The 18,768-nt window shown below is 43.8% G+C and overlaps 1 protein-coding gene across 5 annotated transcripts in view; it reads right to left on the bottom strand.

The window, feature by feature from the left end:
• Positions 1 to 18,768, bottom strand: part of SLIT3 (slit guidance ligand 3) — a 484,215-nt gene that overhangs the window by 7,634 nt on the left and 457,813 nt on the right. For all 5 annotated transcript variants that reach the window (XM_085236326.1, XM_085236325.1, XM_085236329.1 and 2 more), the window contains 3 exons: positions 15,133 to 15,373; positions 14,454 to 14,584; positions 1,837 to 1,991 (listed from right to left, as the gene is read on the bottom strand). In XM_085236326.1, coding sequence (XP_085092452.1) covers positions 1,837 to 1,991; positions 14,454 to 14,584; positions 15,133 to 15,373 — 527 coding nt within the window. The remainder of the gene's footprint in view (positions 1 to 1,836; positions 1,992 to 14,453; positions 14,585 to 15,132; positions 15,374 to 18,768) is intronic.

The raw sequence follows: 18,768 nt of genomic DNA, 5'->3' as shown, positions 1-18,768 counted from the left end.
GACATCGTGTTATGCTCTCCTCACTAGCATCTGCTTCAGTTGTACTTGCACAGGCCAGTACTTCCATTTTCAACTGTATAAGGTCTCTGGATTTTGCTGTTGGTAAGTAACTCCACCGTTAAAGTTGAAATCAGATCAACATCTTTGTTTAATAATGATTTAGGAGGAAGGTTGCTAGACCAAGTGGAGAGATGTAGACCCAAGATTCTGGGTACCTGAAGCCTCAGGTCTGTCTTAAAGGTTACTGAAAGAATTGTTCTGGGGTTAATTTAATGACTTCATTAAACAGTCTGAAATGGAAGGGCAGCTGGCATTTATGGCAATGCTAGATATACCGAAGTGGTACATGAGTGAGGATTTAGAAAGACTCAAGAAGAAATGCACTGGGCAATACAAGTCTCTGCTGAGCTCCATGCATTCTGGTATCCAATAGAATCCTTCACTTTGAGTCTCAGATTTGTCCTCTGTAGGTACCTTTTGAGAATTAGTTGTGATTTACAGCGCTCATCCATTAGTAAAACTTTTCCCACTGGGGAAACTTCCTAGGTTCCCTGTGTATAAATTGCAACAAAGTGGGAATCTCTTTAGCTGAATTAGAGAGAGAAATTATGATGGCCTCAATAGCAGATCATCTTTGATGCACAGCGCTCTTTAATAACCTGTGACATTCCTAACAGAAACCAATTATAAAAGTTCAGCTCTGTAAAAAGCAAGTCCAGCCAGTTTTCTGATTTACAAGGGCAATATTCAGGGTTCTTTTAGAAAAGGGTTATTAAAAGGAATTGTTTATAGAAGGCTTAACCAGCACCAAATGGCCAAGTGGCTTCTACTATTGACTTACATAATCTGCTCAGAAAAAGCTTACAGAATAGATTTTTTTAGTCTGTTTTTATTCTGCTGAGTTTTGCATTTAGAATAGGCTGTCTTAAAAACAAACAAACAAACAAACAAACAAACAAAAAACCTCAACAACTCTATGTCACAGAAAATGGGAGATTTCAACATTTATTCCAGAATGGAATTGGTGGGGGTCTGGCACAAATAAATCCATCAGACAGAGCACAGGCGTCATTGTCTCTAATGCCCCGACACTTCATCAGTGGGAGACTCTGATTCTGAGCATCTGCTTTCCACTCTATGTGGCCCCAGAAATTACATCCTGAATACGAAAAAACTTTTTAACAGAAGTTTGATCAATTCTAAAATCTTTCAAACATTGTTCTGGCATCAGTTTCCAATGAGAAAACTGTTAGCCAAGAAGTTTTCAGTCAGCTTGTGTGTTAATACTGTTTGGAGAATATAGTCTTTTCTTCTCCCCCCAACTTTTAAACCTCTATAAAATTTACAGCAGAAGTACAGTTCACTTATAGTATGTATAAACCTACTGATGTTTGATTTGCTTTTCTGCAGTGACTCTCTGCAATATTCCATCATATTCTTCACCATGAGATCTTACTGCCAGCAAGTTCTGAAAGCTTTAGAAATGACCAACTGGTCACTGTAGTAATGGCCACTGACCAGAGACTGCTTGTGCCCTGTTTAGGTTAACTTCCCTGGTTTGGCATGTGGGTTTGTGCAGACCATGCAGTGGGATGCTAATGAAATATGAAGAATGAAATGGAAAAGCAACCTCTGGCAGAGGAGAAAGACAAAACCTCTTGTTTCTCCCCAGCCAGAAAGTCCTTTCCACGGGATGGAATACAATGTGCTTCTGAGAGAGTTCACTAAGTCTTCTGAGAATTGTTATTATTATTTTTAACAAGCCTCTGTTCTGTTTTGCTTTTTTTTTAACAAAAAGATTTTTAACATGTCAAAGTCCAGAGCAACTCATTGTACCTCCAATGTAGAGCGGTGTGTTGAGGCTGACAGAAGACTGTTTCTGGAGTTTTCCAAGACTCTTGGGAGTCCCCTTGTCCACCACCAGGTTCAGAGTTTGATTCAGCATCACGAGTTCCACACTATGAAATTGCCCATCATTTACAGTTTCCACACTAAAAATAAAAGAGAGAATTAGATGGTATTAACAATGATCTGTCTATGCTTCTGTTACACCTTGCAAAGCACAGCCCCCATTCCAACTACCTTTATTGCCATTATCCTCGACATTTCTTCCAGCGTGAACACCGAGGTACAAGTTCTAAACATTGCTGATGTCTTATTTGAGAAGGCAGAGTATCTATATCTATGTAATACTGAAGAGGAATGCTTCTTGCTGCATCTGAGGGTTGTGTCCACCCATGAAATTGATTAAAAACTTGTGCTTACACATGTTCCACTTGCACTGTACCCATTAACTCTGCCTACAGTCCCACAAAGCCAGGACAGTAACTACTGCAGCTGTGTTTCCCAGGGCATAATAGCAGAAGTGTAGCCCCATGGTACATTGGCTTTGGTGGCAAAGCTAATGAAAAGTTCCCATTTTCTAGTAATAGCTTGCTGCCCTTTTGTCACACTGCTTGGTGCTCCACTGCAAGACCAGTTATTCTTCTATGGTTAATTTAAACTCAAATTATTTTGCAGAGACAGCAAGGGACTGCAGTTTGGGGCAAGAGACAGCAGGGGCTTCAGAAACTTCCTTACAGAGCCAAACTATCCTTCAACTGAAATAAACTGCCCTCACACACTGTGGTGCCAACCCTCCCTAAGCTCGGCCTGTGAGCCCCTTGCCTGAATGTCTCCCAGGTGGGACTCAGACATCCAACACTGCTTTGCTGCCAATCCAGATTTGAGATTGCTCCATAAGTGGGATGTACCATATTAAAATAAAAACAGTAAGTTTAAAGAATGGGTTTTGTTCATCCCAATGGCCCACATGCTCAGTATCCTCCCTCAGTGTTTTAAGTTCACAGGTCAGATTCCTTTCAGGTATTCTGCAAACCTGCAGTGCAGATGTGCAGGTCTCAGAGCTCCTTTGCCAGATTTTCTTTACCATCAGTGAAGAGGAACAGAACACTCAGGAGTGACCCACCTCTAAAGAGGAATCACCTTGTCGATCTATCCACCTCCCAATCTATTTGACATGCTGCTGTCCTTCCTTAGGGTCCCGTGCTGCATACAGATATGTAAGGGAGCAGTGGCACGGATATAGGTAAGTGCCAAGGACATATATGGGATGTACTGCCACAGGCTGTGTACCCTGCAGAACACACCTGGGTGTGCTGTGCTGGGGCCCAGCCCTCTAACACTGCTCCATGGACTGAGCTCCGTTATGTTTGAAATAAGCTGGTCTGAGCTTGCTAGTCAGATATTCCTGAGTTCTGCTAAGAATCTGGCAAATATCTGCCATCTTACAAGGAACAGCTGTGTAATAACAGCGCTGACTGGATGATCCCATGCACTCCCTGCGCGCCTCACTGCTGTGTCGCAATACTTAATTCATGTGTATGAAGCACTGGGACTTTCAGTGCAGCTGAAAGGTGCTGGATACATGGAAGCACACATTAACAACTGTTACTTTATGCAGCAGTGCCAATGAGAGGCAGAACAGCCCAAACCTGCGCTGTGACAGTTGAGCCCCAGACGGATGGATGGCTGCAGGACAACATGTTCCAGCTGGGATGGATGGCTGCAGGACAGACCGCGTCCTGGCAGGATGGGTGTGTGGGGCCAACACACAGAGCTGTGCCGCTATCTGAGCAGGGCCACGCCGTGGCCATTTGTCAGAGGACAGTACTATCACATCCGGCAGCGCCGCCTGTTCCCCAGGCCAGGATTTCACAGGCATTTATCAACCACTCCTCCACAGCGAGTGCTTCTCCCAGATTGTGTGGAGAGCCCCGACAAGAGGCAAACAAACGGCTGTGTGTCCTGGCAGCAGCAGCAGCTGTCCCGCGTGGAGCTGTGCCTCTCAGCACGTGCAGGCAGCGAGCTCGCTGGGATGGAGCTTGTCCCCACCTCTGGGCACACGTGGGCACACATGGGCGAGTGCTGCTCAGTTCTGACTTCAGCTCAGAGCCCTGCTTAGCCGTCTGGGACCGCCAGAGACAGTGGCTTGGCTGCAGATGAAGGGCAGAAAGCCATAGGCGCAGAGCAGAGCCCCACACGCTGCTCGCAGCACAAACTCGCAGCGTTCGGCTCTTTTACCGGAGGCTTCTGCCCGACCCAGCTCTCTGCAAGGCCTTCCTTCAAATCTTAACCGAATTCTCATCGGGGGTCGGGTGGGCGTACAGCGCTCATCCTTCAGCAACAGCTCGCAATGGCTCGCGGTGTGGAAGCGCTGATTCGGGGATGGGGATCGCCGCCAACGCGGCCCCGTAACGGCGCCACGAGGGGGCGCCGCAGCCCCGCGGAACGCGCGCGGCCTCGCGCTGCCCCGTGACGGCTTGGGCCGGGCGGCCTCGCGGCGCCGCTCGCAGCGTTTGTCGCTGTTTGTCGCTGTTTACCTGCCAGAACTGTACTGTTACTTTCTCTAAGGGTCCCAGAGCCAGTGAGAAAGAGCCCACAGGAGAAAATCAGATTTGAAATAAACCCCGGATATGGCTTTTAGTTTCTGCTGTCTGGGTGGCTGTGCCCAGGTGGGAGCTCAGGGCTGCACCTCTCCCCAGGAGAGGGTCTGTACGAGCCAGCGACATTTCACAGTGCGGTGACTCCAGCAAGATGCACTGAACAGGATGGCACACAGACAGGGACATGGCCTCTGCCAGGGCTCAGACATCAGAACACGAGGAAGTGAAGGGAAAAAGGTGTGTTATATAGAAATCCTCAGGGAATGTATATAAGACCCGATTCTTACTCTCATCTTTTATATATTTATCTTCTTTCTCTCCTGTTTGCTTTCTCCTCTCCTCCAGCTCCCAAGCACGCACAGATGTTATAAACACGACTCCCCCTGCTCTAATACACAAGAGGTTTACAGCCGAGCCACTGTAAATACGCCTGTGAACAGAAATGCATTAAAGGACTAAAGCTTCAACTTGTAAAGTTTGGGCTTTGGGGTTCATCCTTTTCTCTAACATGTAATATACCTTTAGTGTAGGCAGCAGAAGCAGCAGGGCAGAGAAGTCAAAACAAAAATAGCTCTAAGTATCACAGCAAACTATGTCACCAAGGAAATGCGTAACCATCAATTATGCAAATGAGAACATCAATTCATTAGCTACAGTCTCCAGATTTTCTTGACCTCAGTCTTAATGGGGACATGCCTCATCTGAAGCACAGAACAAAGCAAACAAGAAAACGGTAAGTGACTGGGGAGCAAAGGCCATGGGGAACACTGAACTTGGGCGGTCTTTGAAAACATCCAAAGTAGAAGGGAATAACCAAAGATCTGTCCAAAAGAGCTCAACGAGCACTCAGCACGTGGGAAGTACAGGCACTAAAATCAGGAAACAGGTAGAGCTGCAGGGAAATACATGGAGACACTAACGATTTGGGAGCTGTGAAACTCCTGTGCTGGGATGACTTCACATGCCAGTGGTGATAGGCTTTCACCTTTCCAAGCTACGCTACCTCCTGCCCTTGGTTCCTGCTATAATCAGTCCCCAGCTTAGAACAGATTTAAACTCCATGGCAACAATGGCAAAACCATAATTGAGTAGTGCTTGTGCTACTTTTACAATAACACATCCCTTCAAGCACTGTCATCTCCGGAAGCCAAATAAAAACCACATGTTGAGAAGAAAGCACGAAAAATGCTAATGAAACACAAGACCGGGGAAATAAGAGGTGAAAAATATGTATTAAAGCACTCAAGTTCACTTCCAGCTTAAAATACACTCCCTTTTGTTATGTTCAACCTACGTGACTCGGGTGTTAGGTCTCCTAAACTGAGAGCACTCAATGGTTAAGATTTTTCCTTGCTACCTCCATGCTCATGTGCTTGGCTTTATACCTTTTCTCTTACTTCTAACTCTGCAGACCACCCAAATAAGCCATCTTTCTCCTCCTGGTGTTTACAGCCCTTAAACACTGGCAGCTGATTACCATATCTCCCTTAATGATCATTTGGCCAGGCTATGCATATCTAATTTCCAGTCATAATTCCACTCCTGCAGCACCCCTGCCAGCAGTGAAAGTTATTGTATTACAGACCTTCTAAGGGAAAGGCAAGGACCTTTTTTATACTCCTGCAACACGCAATTAATGCAATCCTGACCCCTTTCTATAGACTATTCATTAAAGGGGCAGATTCGTGGCCAGTGTAAGCGCTCCCTGTTTGCAGTAAATTCTCACCGTGCTCCTGACGTGGGCAGAGGGGCCGAATCCTGCACCAGTCTCCTGCAGGATCACAATGTCACTGCAGAGCTGAATGTTTCATTCTGCCAGCTGAGAGTTTGTTAAACACAGGCGTAAGAGCAATAGAAATAGCTTGAGTGAACTCTGCAAGTCTGAGGCCCCCCTAACTGGGGGTCACAGTGCTAATGCCTTCCCATCCGGCTCCACCACAACAATTTGTGCATGATGGCACACAGTGCACTGCACTGCAACGAGCTACCGCTTCTCTCTTCTGTACCATGCCTCATGTAAAATAACAAGCCCAGTAAGCACAGAGTGTAAAAATGATTACATATAGATTTTGCAATGCCACTGGGACTCATTAAATCATTTACCCTTAAAAAAGAGCAGCAGGGCCAGTCCCAGCACCCAGCACCATCTCTCTTGGCAAGAGCCGTCCCACACATGTGGCTGTGGCAGCCCTGCTTGCTGCCTGGACCTGGCACCAAACAGGTGCTGGGGCTTCTCCGGAGCGCCAGGGCCACGGGCTACTGACAGCAGCTCTGACATTCTACTGGTTATCATGGGTTTGTTTCCGATGAGGAAACCCATCAAGCATCTTCACAAAGTCATTTTTGTCTGACAGGACACTTTACACCATCTATCCTCTTTTCAGCTCTGGAAAATATCAAAGTATCTGCCATTTAGCATCAAGGTCCAGGGCCACTACAGAATACAAGTAAAAGTGTTTCCAATTTGAACTGACTGAGAATCAGTTTTTAAATCTGAAATCCAAGGCTAAGCCCTAAGAAAAAAACTGGCTATTCAGAAACCTGACAACAGTAAGGAAATGAAATTGTTTCCATCCCATCTATGGCATCATACCTACAGCAGTGCACGTCTTCCACTACAGTAAACAAAATCCATTGCTATCTAATACCTGGAATGGCAGTTGCTTTGCTTTCCTTTTCTAGCAGCACTGGCATATGCTGGCAAAGCTGGGGGCCACATTTCTATACTGGGAAGAAGCACTGAAATAATTGTGCACAGAACTGTGCTGCACCTCCGTGACCATCCTCAGTGCCAGTTCTGCATGCACGTCTTCCAGCAGAGACTGTGTATTGAATCCAGAGCCTGGTGCTTGGAATAAGCAGCATACACAGCTATCACACATGGCACACACACACACTTCGTGTTACTCATCATGTTTACACGAAATTTATGGTCGGAATGAAATAAATTTGTTATGCTAGCTTGCTACATTTTTTGCTTCAACTTTCCTCTGAAGTAATCAGTATTAATCAATGTTGGCAATACACACCGGACTGACGGTGTGTGGGACAGTAAGAAAATGCCTTCCTGCTCTGCTCTGTGCTGGAGTGTCCTCACCTCGAGCAGGACTGAGTGTCACAACACAAGGATGCAAAGCTATTAGAGAGAGGCCCAAGGAGGGCTGCGAAGATGCAGAAGGGTCAGGGATCGGAGGGCAGCACTGAGCTCTGCTCTGTGTGACGGTGACAGGCCCAGGGAACGGCATGGGGCTGTGTAGTTTTAGGGGTTGAACTGAACTGTCTGAAGTCAGGCCAGCTATTTACTTTAACAAATGCAGAAAACCTTTAGTTTTAATGTGGATTTGCAGCAGCAAATTTTCTTTTGGTGATAAACTATACTATTGATTTTAGTCAGTCAAGTCACTTTAGAAAACAATTCTGGGCATCACCATTCATCTTCACATAAAGCCAGGACTGCTCCAGTACAAAAACCTACAAGTACTTCCAAGGTGCTGAGCTCCACCAACAGCTTCCAGGAGCAAACTCCTCTCTCCTTGATGGTCTTAAAAATACTTAGGAAGAATGATCAATACTCTCAGCTGCTGAGTGAAACGTCAGAACTATGATGGATTTGCTTCCCATTTTTGGGCTTAATCCTCTGAAGTGTCCATGACAGCAAGGAGCATTGAGGAGCTGCATGAGGTGGCAGTGTGCTGCAGAGTTAACTCTAATAAGAAGCTGCTTGACCATGTTGATGATTCCTTTCAGATTTCTCCTACTTTTTGTTTAGTTCTGAACCACTCTTATCCTGTCACCTCTCATCTCTTCCTGGGATTAATTCCAGCATCTTGCTGACTTTATTATATTTTTATTATTATATGCTGAAAGAAATCAGCATTATAATGGCAAACTCACATACTCATGTGTGCACTGCAGTCCTGTTTTGCACAGCCCATTCTAAAAGGCTGCTGAGCAAAAAAAACCCAACGACATATCTACTTTCACTTCCAATAGTTGCAATACAGGTTAATTTAAATAATTACTTCAAATGGCATGAAACCCTCAGTAGCATAAGAGCACCTACTGTGTTTCTTGCCTTCACAAATTGGCTTAATTTTGCCAAAGTTCAACAGGGAGTGCTGAGGGGAAGACATGAACAAGCTCTGCTTTAGCCACTGTTTTGGCAGTGCAGCAGTGCTGGTGCTGGCAAAACATCCCACACTGAACCCACTTTATGTGTATGGTTTAGAAATTAAACTGTGGGTGTGCAGCACAGTGTTCCTGGGTACTACAGTCATGGAATCATCAAGGTTGGAAAAGACTTACAAGGTCATCCAGTCCAACTGTCCCGTGTATTACGATAAAGAGAAGGAGGCAGATAGGAGGAGAGAGAGAAGAGAAATCCTATCATTCTTTCAAGAGATAGTTGAGATTTTAGAAACAAAAAAAAATTAATTCAGTTTAATAAGATTTGCCTGCTAAGCCACCAGGCAGCCTGGAGGAGAAAACTTTACACATTTTAAGCTTCATTTCAGCAGAATAAAGTTTCTGAATTTCATGAAAGCAAATATTTGATTCTGAACCAAATGATAAAAGTTGGATGATATTTAAAGATCTTGGCCTTACATTTTCTTTGTCCTACTACACAAAAAAACATGGAAAACTATAGAAATCCACTAAGAAAAACACTTGTCTTTTTTGTCCTGCTGAGATACGCCAGAGTCCTTTATAAAGGCAAAGAAGAATTCATCTGTCCTTTGCCTTGGCTCATGCAAAATGTATATTACATTCAAATTTTAGAGCGTTTGCTGTGCAGGTCTGAGGTTAATGCTGGTCTCGTTCATTATATTTGATGAAAAATCCCTAAGGAGCACATGAGAAAAATAAGGTGTGTGATAGAAAGAACAAAATGAATTGCAAATATCCATAATTATTAAGAGCTCAGTAATGCCTCATAGAGATCTCTGAAAAACAGACTATTTAGAGACCATCCAGAAATACCAAAAAGGAATCCCATGAGGGACAGGCATAGCACAAGCTGCAGATTGTGAAGGTATTAGGAAGAAAAGGACCATCGTACAGTGAGCTCTGCAGAGACTTTTGGTTAAAAAAAAAAAGGGTTGACAAGCTCTAATAATGATTCAAAGAAGAATTAATGCTTTCACTCCTCCAGCACATCCCTCCCCAGAAGGCAGTGTATTAATGCTGAAGCCTCCAAGGCTTCTTTTCAGATAAGTGACTGCAGCTACGGAGAGGTGATTGCAGAAAAATCCCATCTCCCCCTTCTTTGGTTGATGTGGAAGCTCTTCCATCACTCAGGTAACTGTTCAACCTCAGCACCAGCAGAGCGGAGGAGAAGCCTATGAAACCTGAATACGGGGCCAAAATCATTGAGTCAAAATCCCAGTTTTTGGGGTGGTGTGCTCAGGGACCTGACACAGGGCAGCGAGCTGCTGCCTGCAGAGGCTAGCTGATGTGGAAAAGGATAGGCAGGTGGCAGATACTGGGCTAGGGAGCTCAGCCACAGCCTGGTGGAGACCGAATCTCATCCCCTGGGGACACACAGCACATTTCTGAAACGCTTCCTTTCTTCTGCCCATTTCTGTACTTTCTGTGCACGAAGAAACAGATTTAATTTGTCATCCCACAGTCATCATGTATGAGGCAGATACAGTAAACTCCCCTGACTTCAGACTTTGTGCTCTAACCACAAGAACATCCGTCTATGCTATGTAGGATTTAGCCAGACCATGAGAACAGCATGATACAATCTGTAAGAAATATTTCTAGTGATACAGTATTTTTGAAAACAGACTGTGCAAGGATACTTTTATAGAGAAATGTGATGTAATATGGGTGTAGGCTCTGCAGAAAGACAAACACAATTAATTCTGGTGTTTTCCTGATTGCTTCCTTTTTTACTGCTGTCAGGAAGCCTGCATGAAAACATGATTTTACACCAAAGATATTTGCATCTCTCCCTTTAGCAGTTACAACAGTCTGCATGCAACATAGCAATCCAGGAACTCTGGAGGGATTTGGTAGTTTCTGTCAAATTTCTATTTCCCATTTCTATTAGGAAGGATCAATTTAGCATTCAAATCAATGTGATTGATAGTGTGATAGCATAAAACCTATAGTGGGAAAAAAACATTGCAGGTAAGGTTTTATTTTTGGTTCAAGGAACAGTTGTAGCAAAAGAGACTGAAAAAGGAAGCTGACAGAAGATACGAAGATTCTAATATCAATGATTGAAAACTAAAAGTACATAATTGCATGGTTTTTGTTAATTCATTATATATAAAGTGAGTGATTAAACAGAATAAAAGAAACAAGAAGTAGAAATCCTACTTTAAAAATGGATCTTCTATAAAGTGTTTGCTATGAGCTTTAGGAAGCCTTTATTACACAGCCTGCAAGTGAGGAATTCCTGTAACAAAGCAGTCATGTTTCCTTTTAAAAGGGCACTTTCAATCACTGCATAGTCATGCATGAACTTGTATTTCTTTCTGACTTGATAAATGAGAATGTATTTTAGGTAAACCTTCCCATTGGACATTTGCTGACCTTTATTCTGACTAGAATGAAAGAATGACTGCTGCTGATAGGATGGCACAAAGTTGTGCCAGGGGACGTTCAGACTAGATATAATGATTTTTCTTTTTTTACGGAAACGTGGTTAAACACTGGAGCAGGCTTCCTTGTGAAGTAGTTGATCTCCCACACCTGTCAGTGTTCAAGAAGTCTTGGACAGCCCTCAGTAACGTGCTTTAACATTTGGTTAGCCCTCAAGAGGTCAGGCACTTGGAGTAGAGGGTCTTTGCAGGTCTCTTTCAACTTTTTGCCATACTGCTACGCTAAAAGTCCAGTGTCAACTGTAACCTTTCCATTCAAGCGTAACACGAATAATATATGTAAAGTAAATCTCAACATAGAGCAAATTAACCTTGGGCTTTTCCAGACTAACTTCGTCCTGTAGTTCTACTTAAATCTGCTCAAAAGAGCAACCAAGACACAGGAACCAGTCTGCTCCAAAAGCCAGAGGGAGCCTGTCCTCACCAAGCAGATAACATCAACTGCTTCTTGGCACGCCAGGAATGTACCATTGTGCCACATCCCTGTCCTCAAACATTTTCTTAGAATAATTTGGAAAGGGAGGCCAACTGCAGAATATACTACAGCAGGTTAAGTTCAGAGCACATAGTGCTGAACTGCATCATGGCTACGTCCTACTGTGTACGTCATCCTTCCAGCACACCTCACTGAACCCTACTGAAAACTGCCACCACACATGCCATACTTGCTGCTAGCTTCCAAACCCATCTGGTAGCAGGTTTTAATCTTATCCCTACATGATATCATGTGAATTAGCCAAGTACTTTGCTAATTTTACTGTTCTTAAGTACTATTAATACATCTCATAGTAGAGTCCCTGATGGAGAATTACAGATAATGTGGCTTGCCAGTGACTTCCCATATCCCATCACAGGAGTACCTAAAGTAACCAGTAAAACAGCTCAGTTACAACACTGGATCAGGTCAGTAAGAGATTTCCTGCAGCTGTTAACTGGCACAGTTCCCACCAGGCAGTATTTTAACTCTTTTGGCATGCACTTCTGAGGCAAGCAACAGCCAAAGCACTGCTTATCTGTTCTGGTGAGTGGACCCCTTTGGAGAACAGCAGCTTCTGATATTGCCTGAGAAAATGAATCTAATTGTCTTTCAGCAAACTTCAAAGACAATCAGTCCACTTTTGCTGAGGATGAGATTTAGATATGGCATCTAAACAAGAGAGCCAGGTGGAGGTAATAGAGAAGGCAAACAGTTTTACCAGTGGTGAGACTAAGATTTAAAAGTTTCTGATTCCCCTAGTAATCTTATTTTTAATGAACAAAAGAAAAAAAAGAGTAAATGTAAAAGTTGCCGAGAAGAGATGCTCGGTTCCAAAGGTTTAGATAAACTGAACCACACAGAATCAGATATTCATTTCAGTTCACTGCAATTAAAAGTACAGATGAACTCATGAAAGCCAGTACCAGATATTTTAGCCTCTAAAACATCCAGAAGGAATTAGTGAAACTCAATTTAGAAATGATGGCCAATGCCTGAATAATGGAAATGACTGCCCATTGTCCAAGCTGCTAAAAGAAATATGGGACTTTCCATTTTGGGGCCAAGCTGGAAGTTATGTAGTCAAACACAGCTTATGCCCATAGTAAAAGTCAAACAGGATATACAGGGATGTCAAACCAGATCCATTCATATCGTCTACCCTTAAGTCCCAAGGGAGAAGCAGCTTTCCTCCTGCTTCCTCAGTCCTTAAGGAAAACAAGTCTCTTAATCTATTTAGAGGCCCTTCTTGACATTCTTTGGCTGTAGTTTTTCTCAATCGACCTAATCTTTTCCCATCAAGCTCCATGCTAATCCCATTTTGCTCCACTCCTTCAACTAATAAAAGATTAGAGTGACATTTTAGAAAGGGCATCGTATTAAGCAGCTACTTTCCCATCTCAACAGATCACACAGTACAAAATGCAGTGAACAGGCCATTAATCTTATGTTAATGAGGTGTCAGTCTGAATGGAGACCTCCCCCTTGATCAATAAGAAGGGCGCAGTAATAATGAGGACACTGCCACTTGCCATCTCTGGGAGCTTCACCACAAGGCAGCAGATCTGTAAGGCGTCGTTGATGGTGGCAACAGCTCTTGTCACCACAACGCTCTGCCCGTGACAACAGAAAGCAAGTATCCATGCTGGTCTGTCACCTCATGTGCTGCCCACACACAATAAGCTTTTCTATGTTCTAATTAGTGGTGTAAAACTGTTTAACAACTTTGGCTTTGCTCTAACATGAAATCAATTAGGATTAGCAGGCACACATAGGGAAATTTCTCATACCTGTCCAGCCAGTCAAAGTCACTAAGAAACCACTTTCTTCATTCCTACAGTGGACAAGCCATTGTTCTTTCTGATGACAATCCTGCACTGGGATTATCCAACTCGTTATTATAAAGAATTGTCAGGTTTTCTTAAATATATCACTGCTCTCCTTAAAGAAAACTCTGCACAGCTACCATGCTTGGGTGGACTGAAGCTTTATTGAGGGCTGAGAAAACTTTCAGAAGAAGTACAGGGCAAATCATGGTCAGTCTTAGTGCCATCCATATACTCACTTTAATAGAATAGTCTTCTCTAGAGAGAGAGGCGGGATAAGAAATCTACCTCTTCTGCATGCACACTGCAAAGGAACTGGAGTGAACCTAAATGGGCTCTGTGTGGACACAACCACTTGTTTACAGAGAATAAACTGGAGCATCACAGCTAAAAAATAATCAGAAGACAGTTAACCTAGGGAGAAGTCTGCTAAAAAGTACACTGGAAGACATGAGTAGCATGCTTCTCTTTCCCTTGGTGCGTGGGCTTTGCTTTTACATTTGTTTTTTTTTTCCTCATGACTAAAAAATAAAAACTGTGGATTTGGCATCCCCAGAAGTCAAGTGTCTGAGGGGAAAATGCTCTATAATCTAGCTATGTAACTTGTGTTCTCTCATGGTTTGCATTGTTACTACTGATACAGTTAAGAGATCTTCTAAAACCATTTCCTTGTAGAGGAATTCAGCTCTTCTCCTCCTATTTTGAAATGCTCTCATTCTGCCCTTGCATAGTTACTGTTCTGTCCCAGTACGGAAAGTTAATGCTCAAAATCAATGCCAGAGAAAGAGATCACGTGCAACTATTTCAAGGAAAACATTCATCAGATACTAAATCCATACAGTAAATGAGAAATCACAGCAATTTTCTGCATTTGCCATCAGACATGATACCATTGGCATTACCTACAAATGACCATTTTTAACCATGCAGCCTCCAACTAAGGCTTTATTCTGATTTTCATATCTATTTGCATATTAAAGAGATGCAGTGATGTAAAATAAAGAATTCTTCTTTCATGCTTACTTTTTAGAAAAATCCTGCCTTTCCATCTTTTTTCAGAAATAAACTGTCTTGAAACAGCTTAGATTCTTACCTATATACTGTGGTAGGTGGAGAATTTAGTGTGTCATAGATGAGTCTCACATGTCCTTGGTACAACTCCAGAGCCAAAGGATCGTTGTCTCCTTTGTATAACAAGATGCCATTGTCCTTGTCTGTTGCTACCTGCATAACATTAATAACTAGGTAAGGTTTCTTGAGAAGGATTAAAATGGAAACAATAAACCTATATTAAAAATTGCAACTAAATAATATATGCAATTCAAATGTGATTAAATAGAGCATATATATGAGGAACAATGAAAGCAAGAACCATGAAACACAGAAAGGTCTTGGTGACAATGACTGAGTTCATACACAAACATGTTGGAAGGCTCCCTTGTCTCAAGTGAGCAAGAGTTTTCCAGTGAAAGCTGCAATATATGTGAACCCTGCTGATGGACTGTAGCTGTATTTTTGGTGGTACACAAATAAATGTATTTCTCAATAAACTGGTATTTTAGAAAATCACCTTCAGCTGCAACGAATTTCAGCAAGATCACATACTTTCTATGAATATGAAGAAGGTCAACTCAAGTTATTAGCAAGTCCTGCTGCATTCGAATGGGAAATCTTGAGTCAGGAGAGAATAGAACAGCCTTCAGCTGTCGCGCTTTGTGGATGTAGACATGCTATTTCTCAAAAACCAGCAACAGATACTCTGCATGACATACCTGGAGGGAAATGTTTGCCTGGGGGCGAATTTTGGCTGATGGCAACTCCACATAGGAATCCTTTCCAACAAAGTTCACCGTGATGAGCTTCTCACACTTCTGCCCAGCAAAGCCAGCAAGACAGCGGCAGACGGGCTCCTGGTGCGCAACGATGCACTGGGCCCCGTTCTGGCACTCGTAGTTATCACATGGGCTTGTCTGGAGCAGAACCATCGGTGGAGGAGTTTCACAGAAAAGTCCACTGTAGAAAGTTAAGTGAAGAAAAAGCAGCCTCATTTATCCCATATTTTTGTATGGAAGAAAGCGTTTTCAGATGCTGACATTACAATACTGCTGTGGTATAATGACTCCAAGATTCAGCTACCATGTGCCAGCTTTACTGTGTGAGAGCTGTACAGCATCACGCTGTACAGAAACCCCCATGCTGGGTTTGTATGAGCCAATTCAAATACTGAAAACAATTCGTTCTGCACTTTGCACTGGTTATCTAGCTCTGCAAGGTACAGCAGTCTGTCTCAAATAGCTTCCATACCTCACTGTGCTGTGCAGATGTTCCCACACAAACACAGCCATTTAAACCCAAACCTGAGCTCGGCCCACCTGCTCTCCCTGCTATACAAAATGTGCAGCACTCCTCAGCCAAAAATCCCTGTCTTAGGCTTTGTGACTTGAATCTATTGCTGGTGTTGTAAGTGGCACACTAAGGGAAATCCTCTATTTGTAGCGTCTCGTACAGCCTCCTCACTTGCTTTACTGCATACCAGAGAGCACAAAATCAACAGATGGGCAATGGCTAAAAATTCTCAGAGTCACCAATACTGTGCTGTTCTCTGGGCAGTTTCCCTGCAATGGTTGTTTCTGACAGCAGTGGGATTATTAACTTTATTTTAGCTGAGTTTGTGGTTGGCTACATCGCAGACCAGAAAAATGAAAAGGAAAGGACCTCCCAGAGTCGGAGGCAGGAAAGCCAAGTGCCCAGTCTGAGAACTTGTGAACACAAGATGAATTCAGACCTGGAGGAAAGTGCTATGGTTTGGTCTTAATGATACAAGAGGCTATACCATTACGATACAAGCCAAACCCACATATAGTAGCTTCTGAGCTCCAGGCTCCCAGGAGCAGCACTGGCTCAGTCCCCAGGCTGCACACTTCACAGGTTATTTGCTTTCTACAATAGACTGGAATGACTCAACTGCAGTTAAATATTGACATCAGCCTAGGAGGAGTGGGGAAAAGGGAAAAAATGTAAAAAGCTGCAGTCATCTTTCACAGTGATATCATGCGTCACACTGAACTGCAAAAAGTAATGGGGAAACTCTGTTCCCTAGTACAGCCATTGGGCTGCCACAGCCTGCAGGCCCTGCCAGGCTGGCAGCACACACACCCTGCACTTGTGGGGCACCCCGACATTTCTCCTTACAAGGCGCCTTCCAAACCCAACAAATCCATTTTGTATTGTTGAGAGAACATAAAATCTTCGCATTGAATTCTGTGACTGCTTGAAAATGTGCAGACAACAAAATGATGAAAAATCACTGCCTGGGGAGCAGGGAGAGCGAGTCAGGCGGTGCTGGGGAGCAGCACGGGGTGGCTGCGGGCTCCGGCTCTCCACGCTCCTTAGCACTGGGACAGGCAGCTTTCCAGGAGAGGATTGTGGCAGACACATTCCTGCAGTGAATAACCCCTCAGCTCAGTCTTGGAGCACTGAAATCCCACTTGTCCCACTAGGAATTTCCTGCCATTCAAGGGAGCACTTTGTGGAATAATAGCACTCTTAGAAAAACAAAGCAGAAGGTGCCAAAAACCTCACTTCTCTCCAGTAAAGCAGGTGAGACATGGAAGCTTGGTGAATTTCTAGGCAATCTTAGAACAGAAACCTAAAACATAATCCCGCAGTACATAGTACCAATACTAGATGTGCAAGAACAGCAAATAAAACAGCAATCTTGCTCAGCCATAGGGACCTGCTGCTTCTGATACAGAAAGAATTGGTTTTCCTTTTCATATCTTCTGATGTAAGTTTTGCAGAGTACCATGGCCCTATGCAAAGAACTGTTGGCATGGCATCCAACCCTCTCCTGGCCCCTATTCTCACAACCCATGCTGCCCTCTGGTCTGCCTCTGAGCAACTTTCTTTGTATCGTACACAAGAAAGAGAAATGCACAATGAAATATAGATGGAATAAACTCTGAACTGCACCAAAACCAGTGCAGTTGCTCTGCCTCCCCCCTGCTGGGGTGACGCTTGGAGCTGTGAGTGGGCTCAGTCACAAACTGCTAATGCTTTCAGCAAAGAACTGGGGGGAAAAAAACAAGTACAACACCAAACCACAGTCAGCAGTAAATATCCTCTATCAGGAAAGCATATTCTTGCATAGAGACAAGCCAATCTATTAATCTAGACAACTTATCTCAGAAGGGTAATTTGGCAGGCAAGACTGTTGGCAATCAATAAACCCCATTCTTTTTGCTCCAAGGAGTGTTTGGAGAGGTATAGGGGTCAGTACAGAGTTCAGCATGCTGTAGGGAGCAGTGGAAATGGGAACAGGAAAGGCAGTATGGTTTGGGAGAATAACTGCATATGAGAAATGGTTCTCTTTGCTTCATCTGATATGATTCTCAAAGCAAATTTGTTCTTGGGAACATCACTTTCTGAACTACGAACTAGCCACAGACTAAGAGACATTCCCTTCCTGATGGTGTGCTGCTGCAGCTTGGCAGAGCCCCACAGGCCTCCTGCTCCTGGAGGGCAGCACTGTGCTGCAGGGTGTGGCACGACCCACCAAGATGTGGCTTAGATCCCCCTTTCCAAGAAAATAAGGGAACGTGAAAAAACAGCAACAACCTCAGGAGAAGACAGATAGGCAGAAAGCAATTCCTGCCAATTTAAGCTACTTACAACAGTGGTTGCCTACCAGCCTGGCAGCCAGACCCAGCGAGAGCTGATGATCATTGTGCTTAGAGCATCAGCGCTCCATCCACATTGCCAGCCAGGCACGCAGGTGGGCTGAGTGGAGCACTTCCCTGCCTGAAGCCTGGTTTCATTAAGTGCGTGATCTCCCTCCCCAGCACAGAGCTTTGCAATGAGATGGCCAACATGTCAGAGGTCTGACAATGGGAACAAACAAGGGCTGACCCCACAGATGACTGCCACCACTGACCTGATGTCAAGTGTAATTTGTTCTACAGACGACTAGCTGAAAGGAGCCCTGCTAAGCCAGCCCATTAGGTTTGCTCTGCCTAACACCAATCACTTTGTTTTGTCTGTGAGAGACAACTAGAAAGCAGAAGGAAAGACAGTGTTTATAACTCTGATTTCATGGAAGTTAAAAATAATAATAATGAAAAATACATGCAGCCCACAACAGCCCCCGCTAACAGAAAGCAAATGTTGCAAGAAGCCAGCGTGTCTGTGCTCGGTGCTGCTCTGAAAGATTTCCCAGACTTCCCATACAGCTCTTCTGCAGCCTTTCCTTGCCCTGAAACCCTTTCAGCGGGTGGCTCCACAAGTGTGGCTGTCCTGCTGCTGGGATCCAGACATTACATTTGCAACAAGTGAACAAGTGTCTGTCAAGGCCTTTTCTATTTTAAATATTAAAAATAGTTTTATAAATCATTAATATGACTTATTTCTGT

Source organism: Meleagris gallopavo, chromosome 15 (assembly GCF_905368555.1).
Source record: "Meleagris gallopavo chromosome 15, MGAL_WU_HG_1.1, whole genome shotgun sequence".
In the NCBI taxonomy this organism is placed as follows: Eukaryota; Metazoa; Chordata; class Aves; order Galliformes; family Phasianidae; genus Meleagris; species Meleagris gallopavo.
This window is presented reverse-complemented; position numbering and strand designations above follow the sequence as displayed.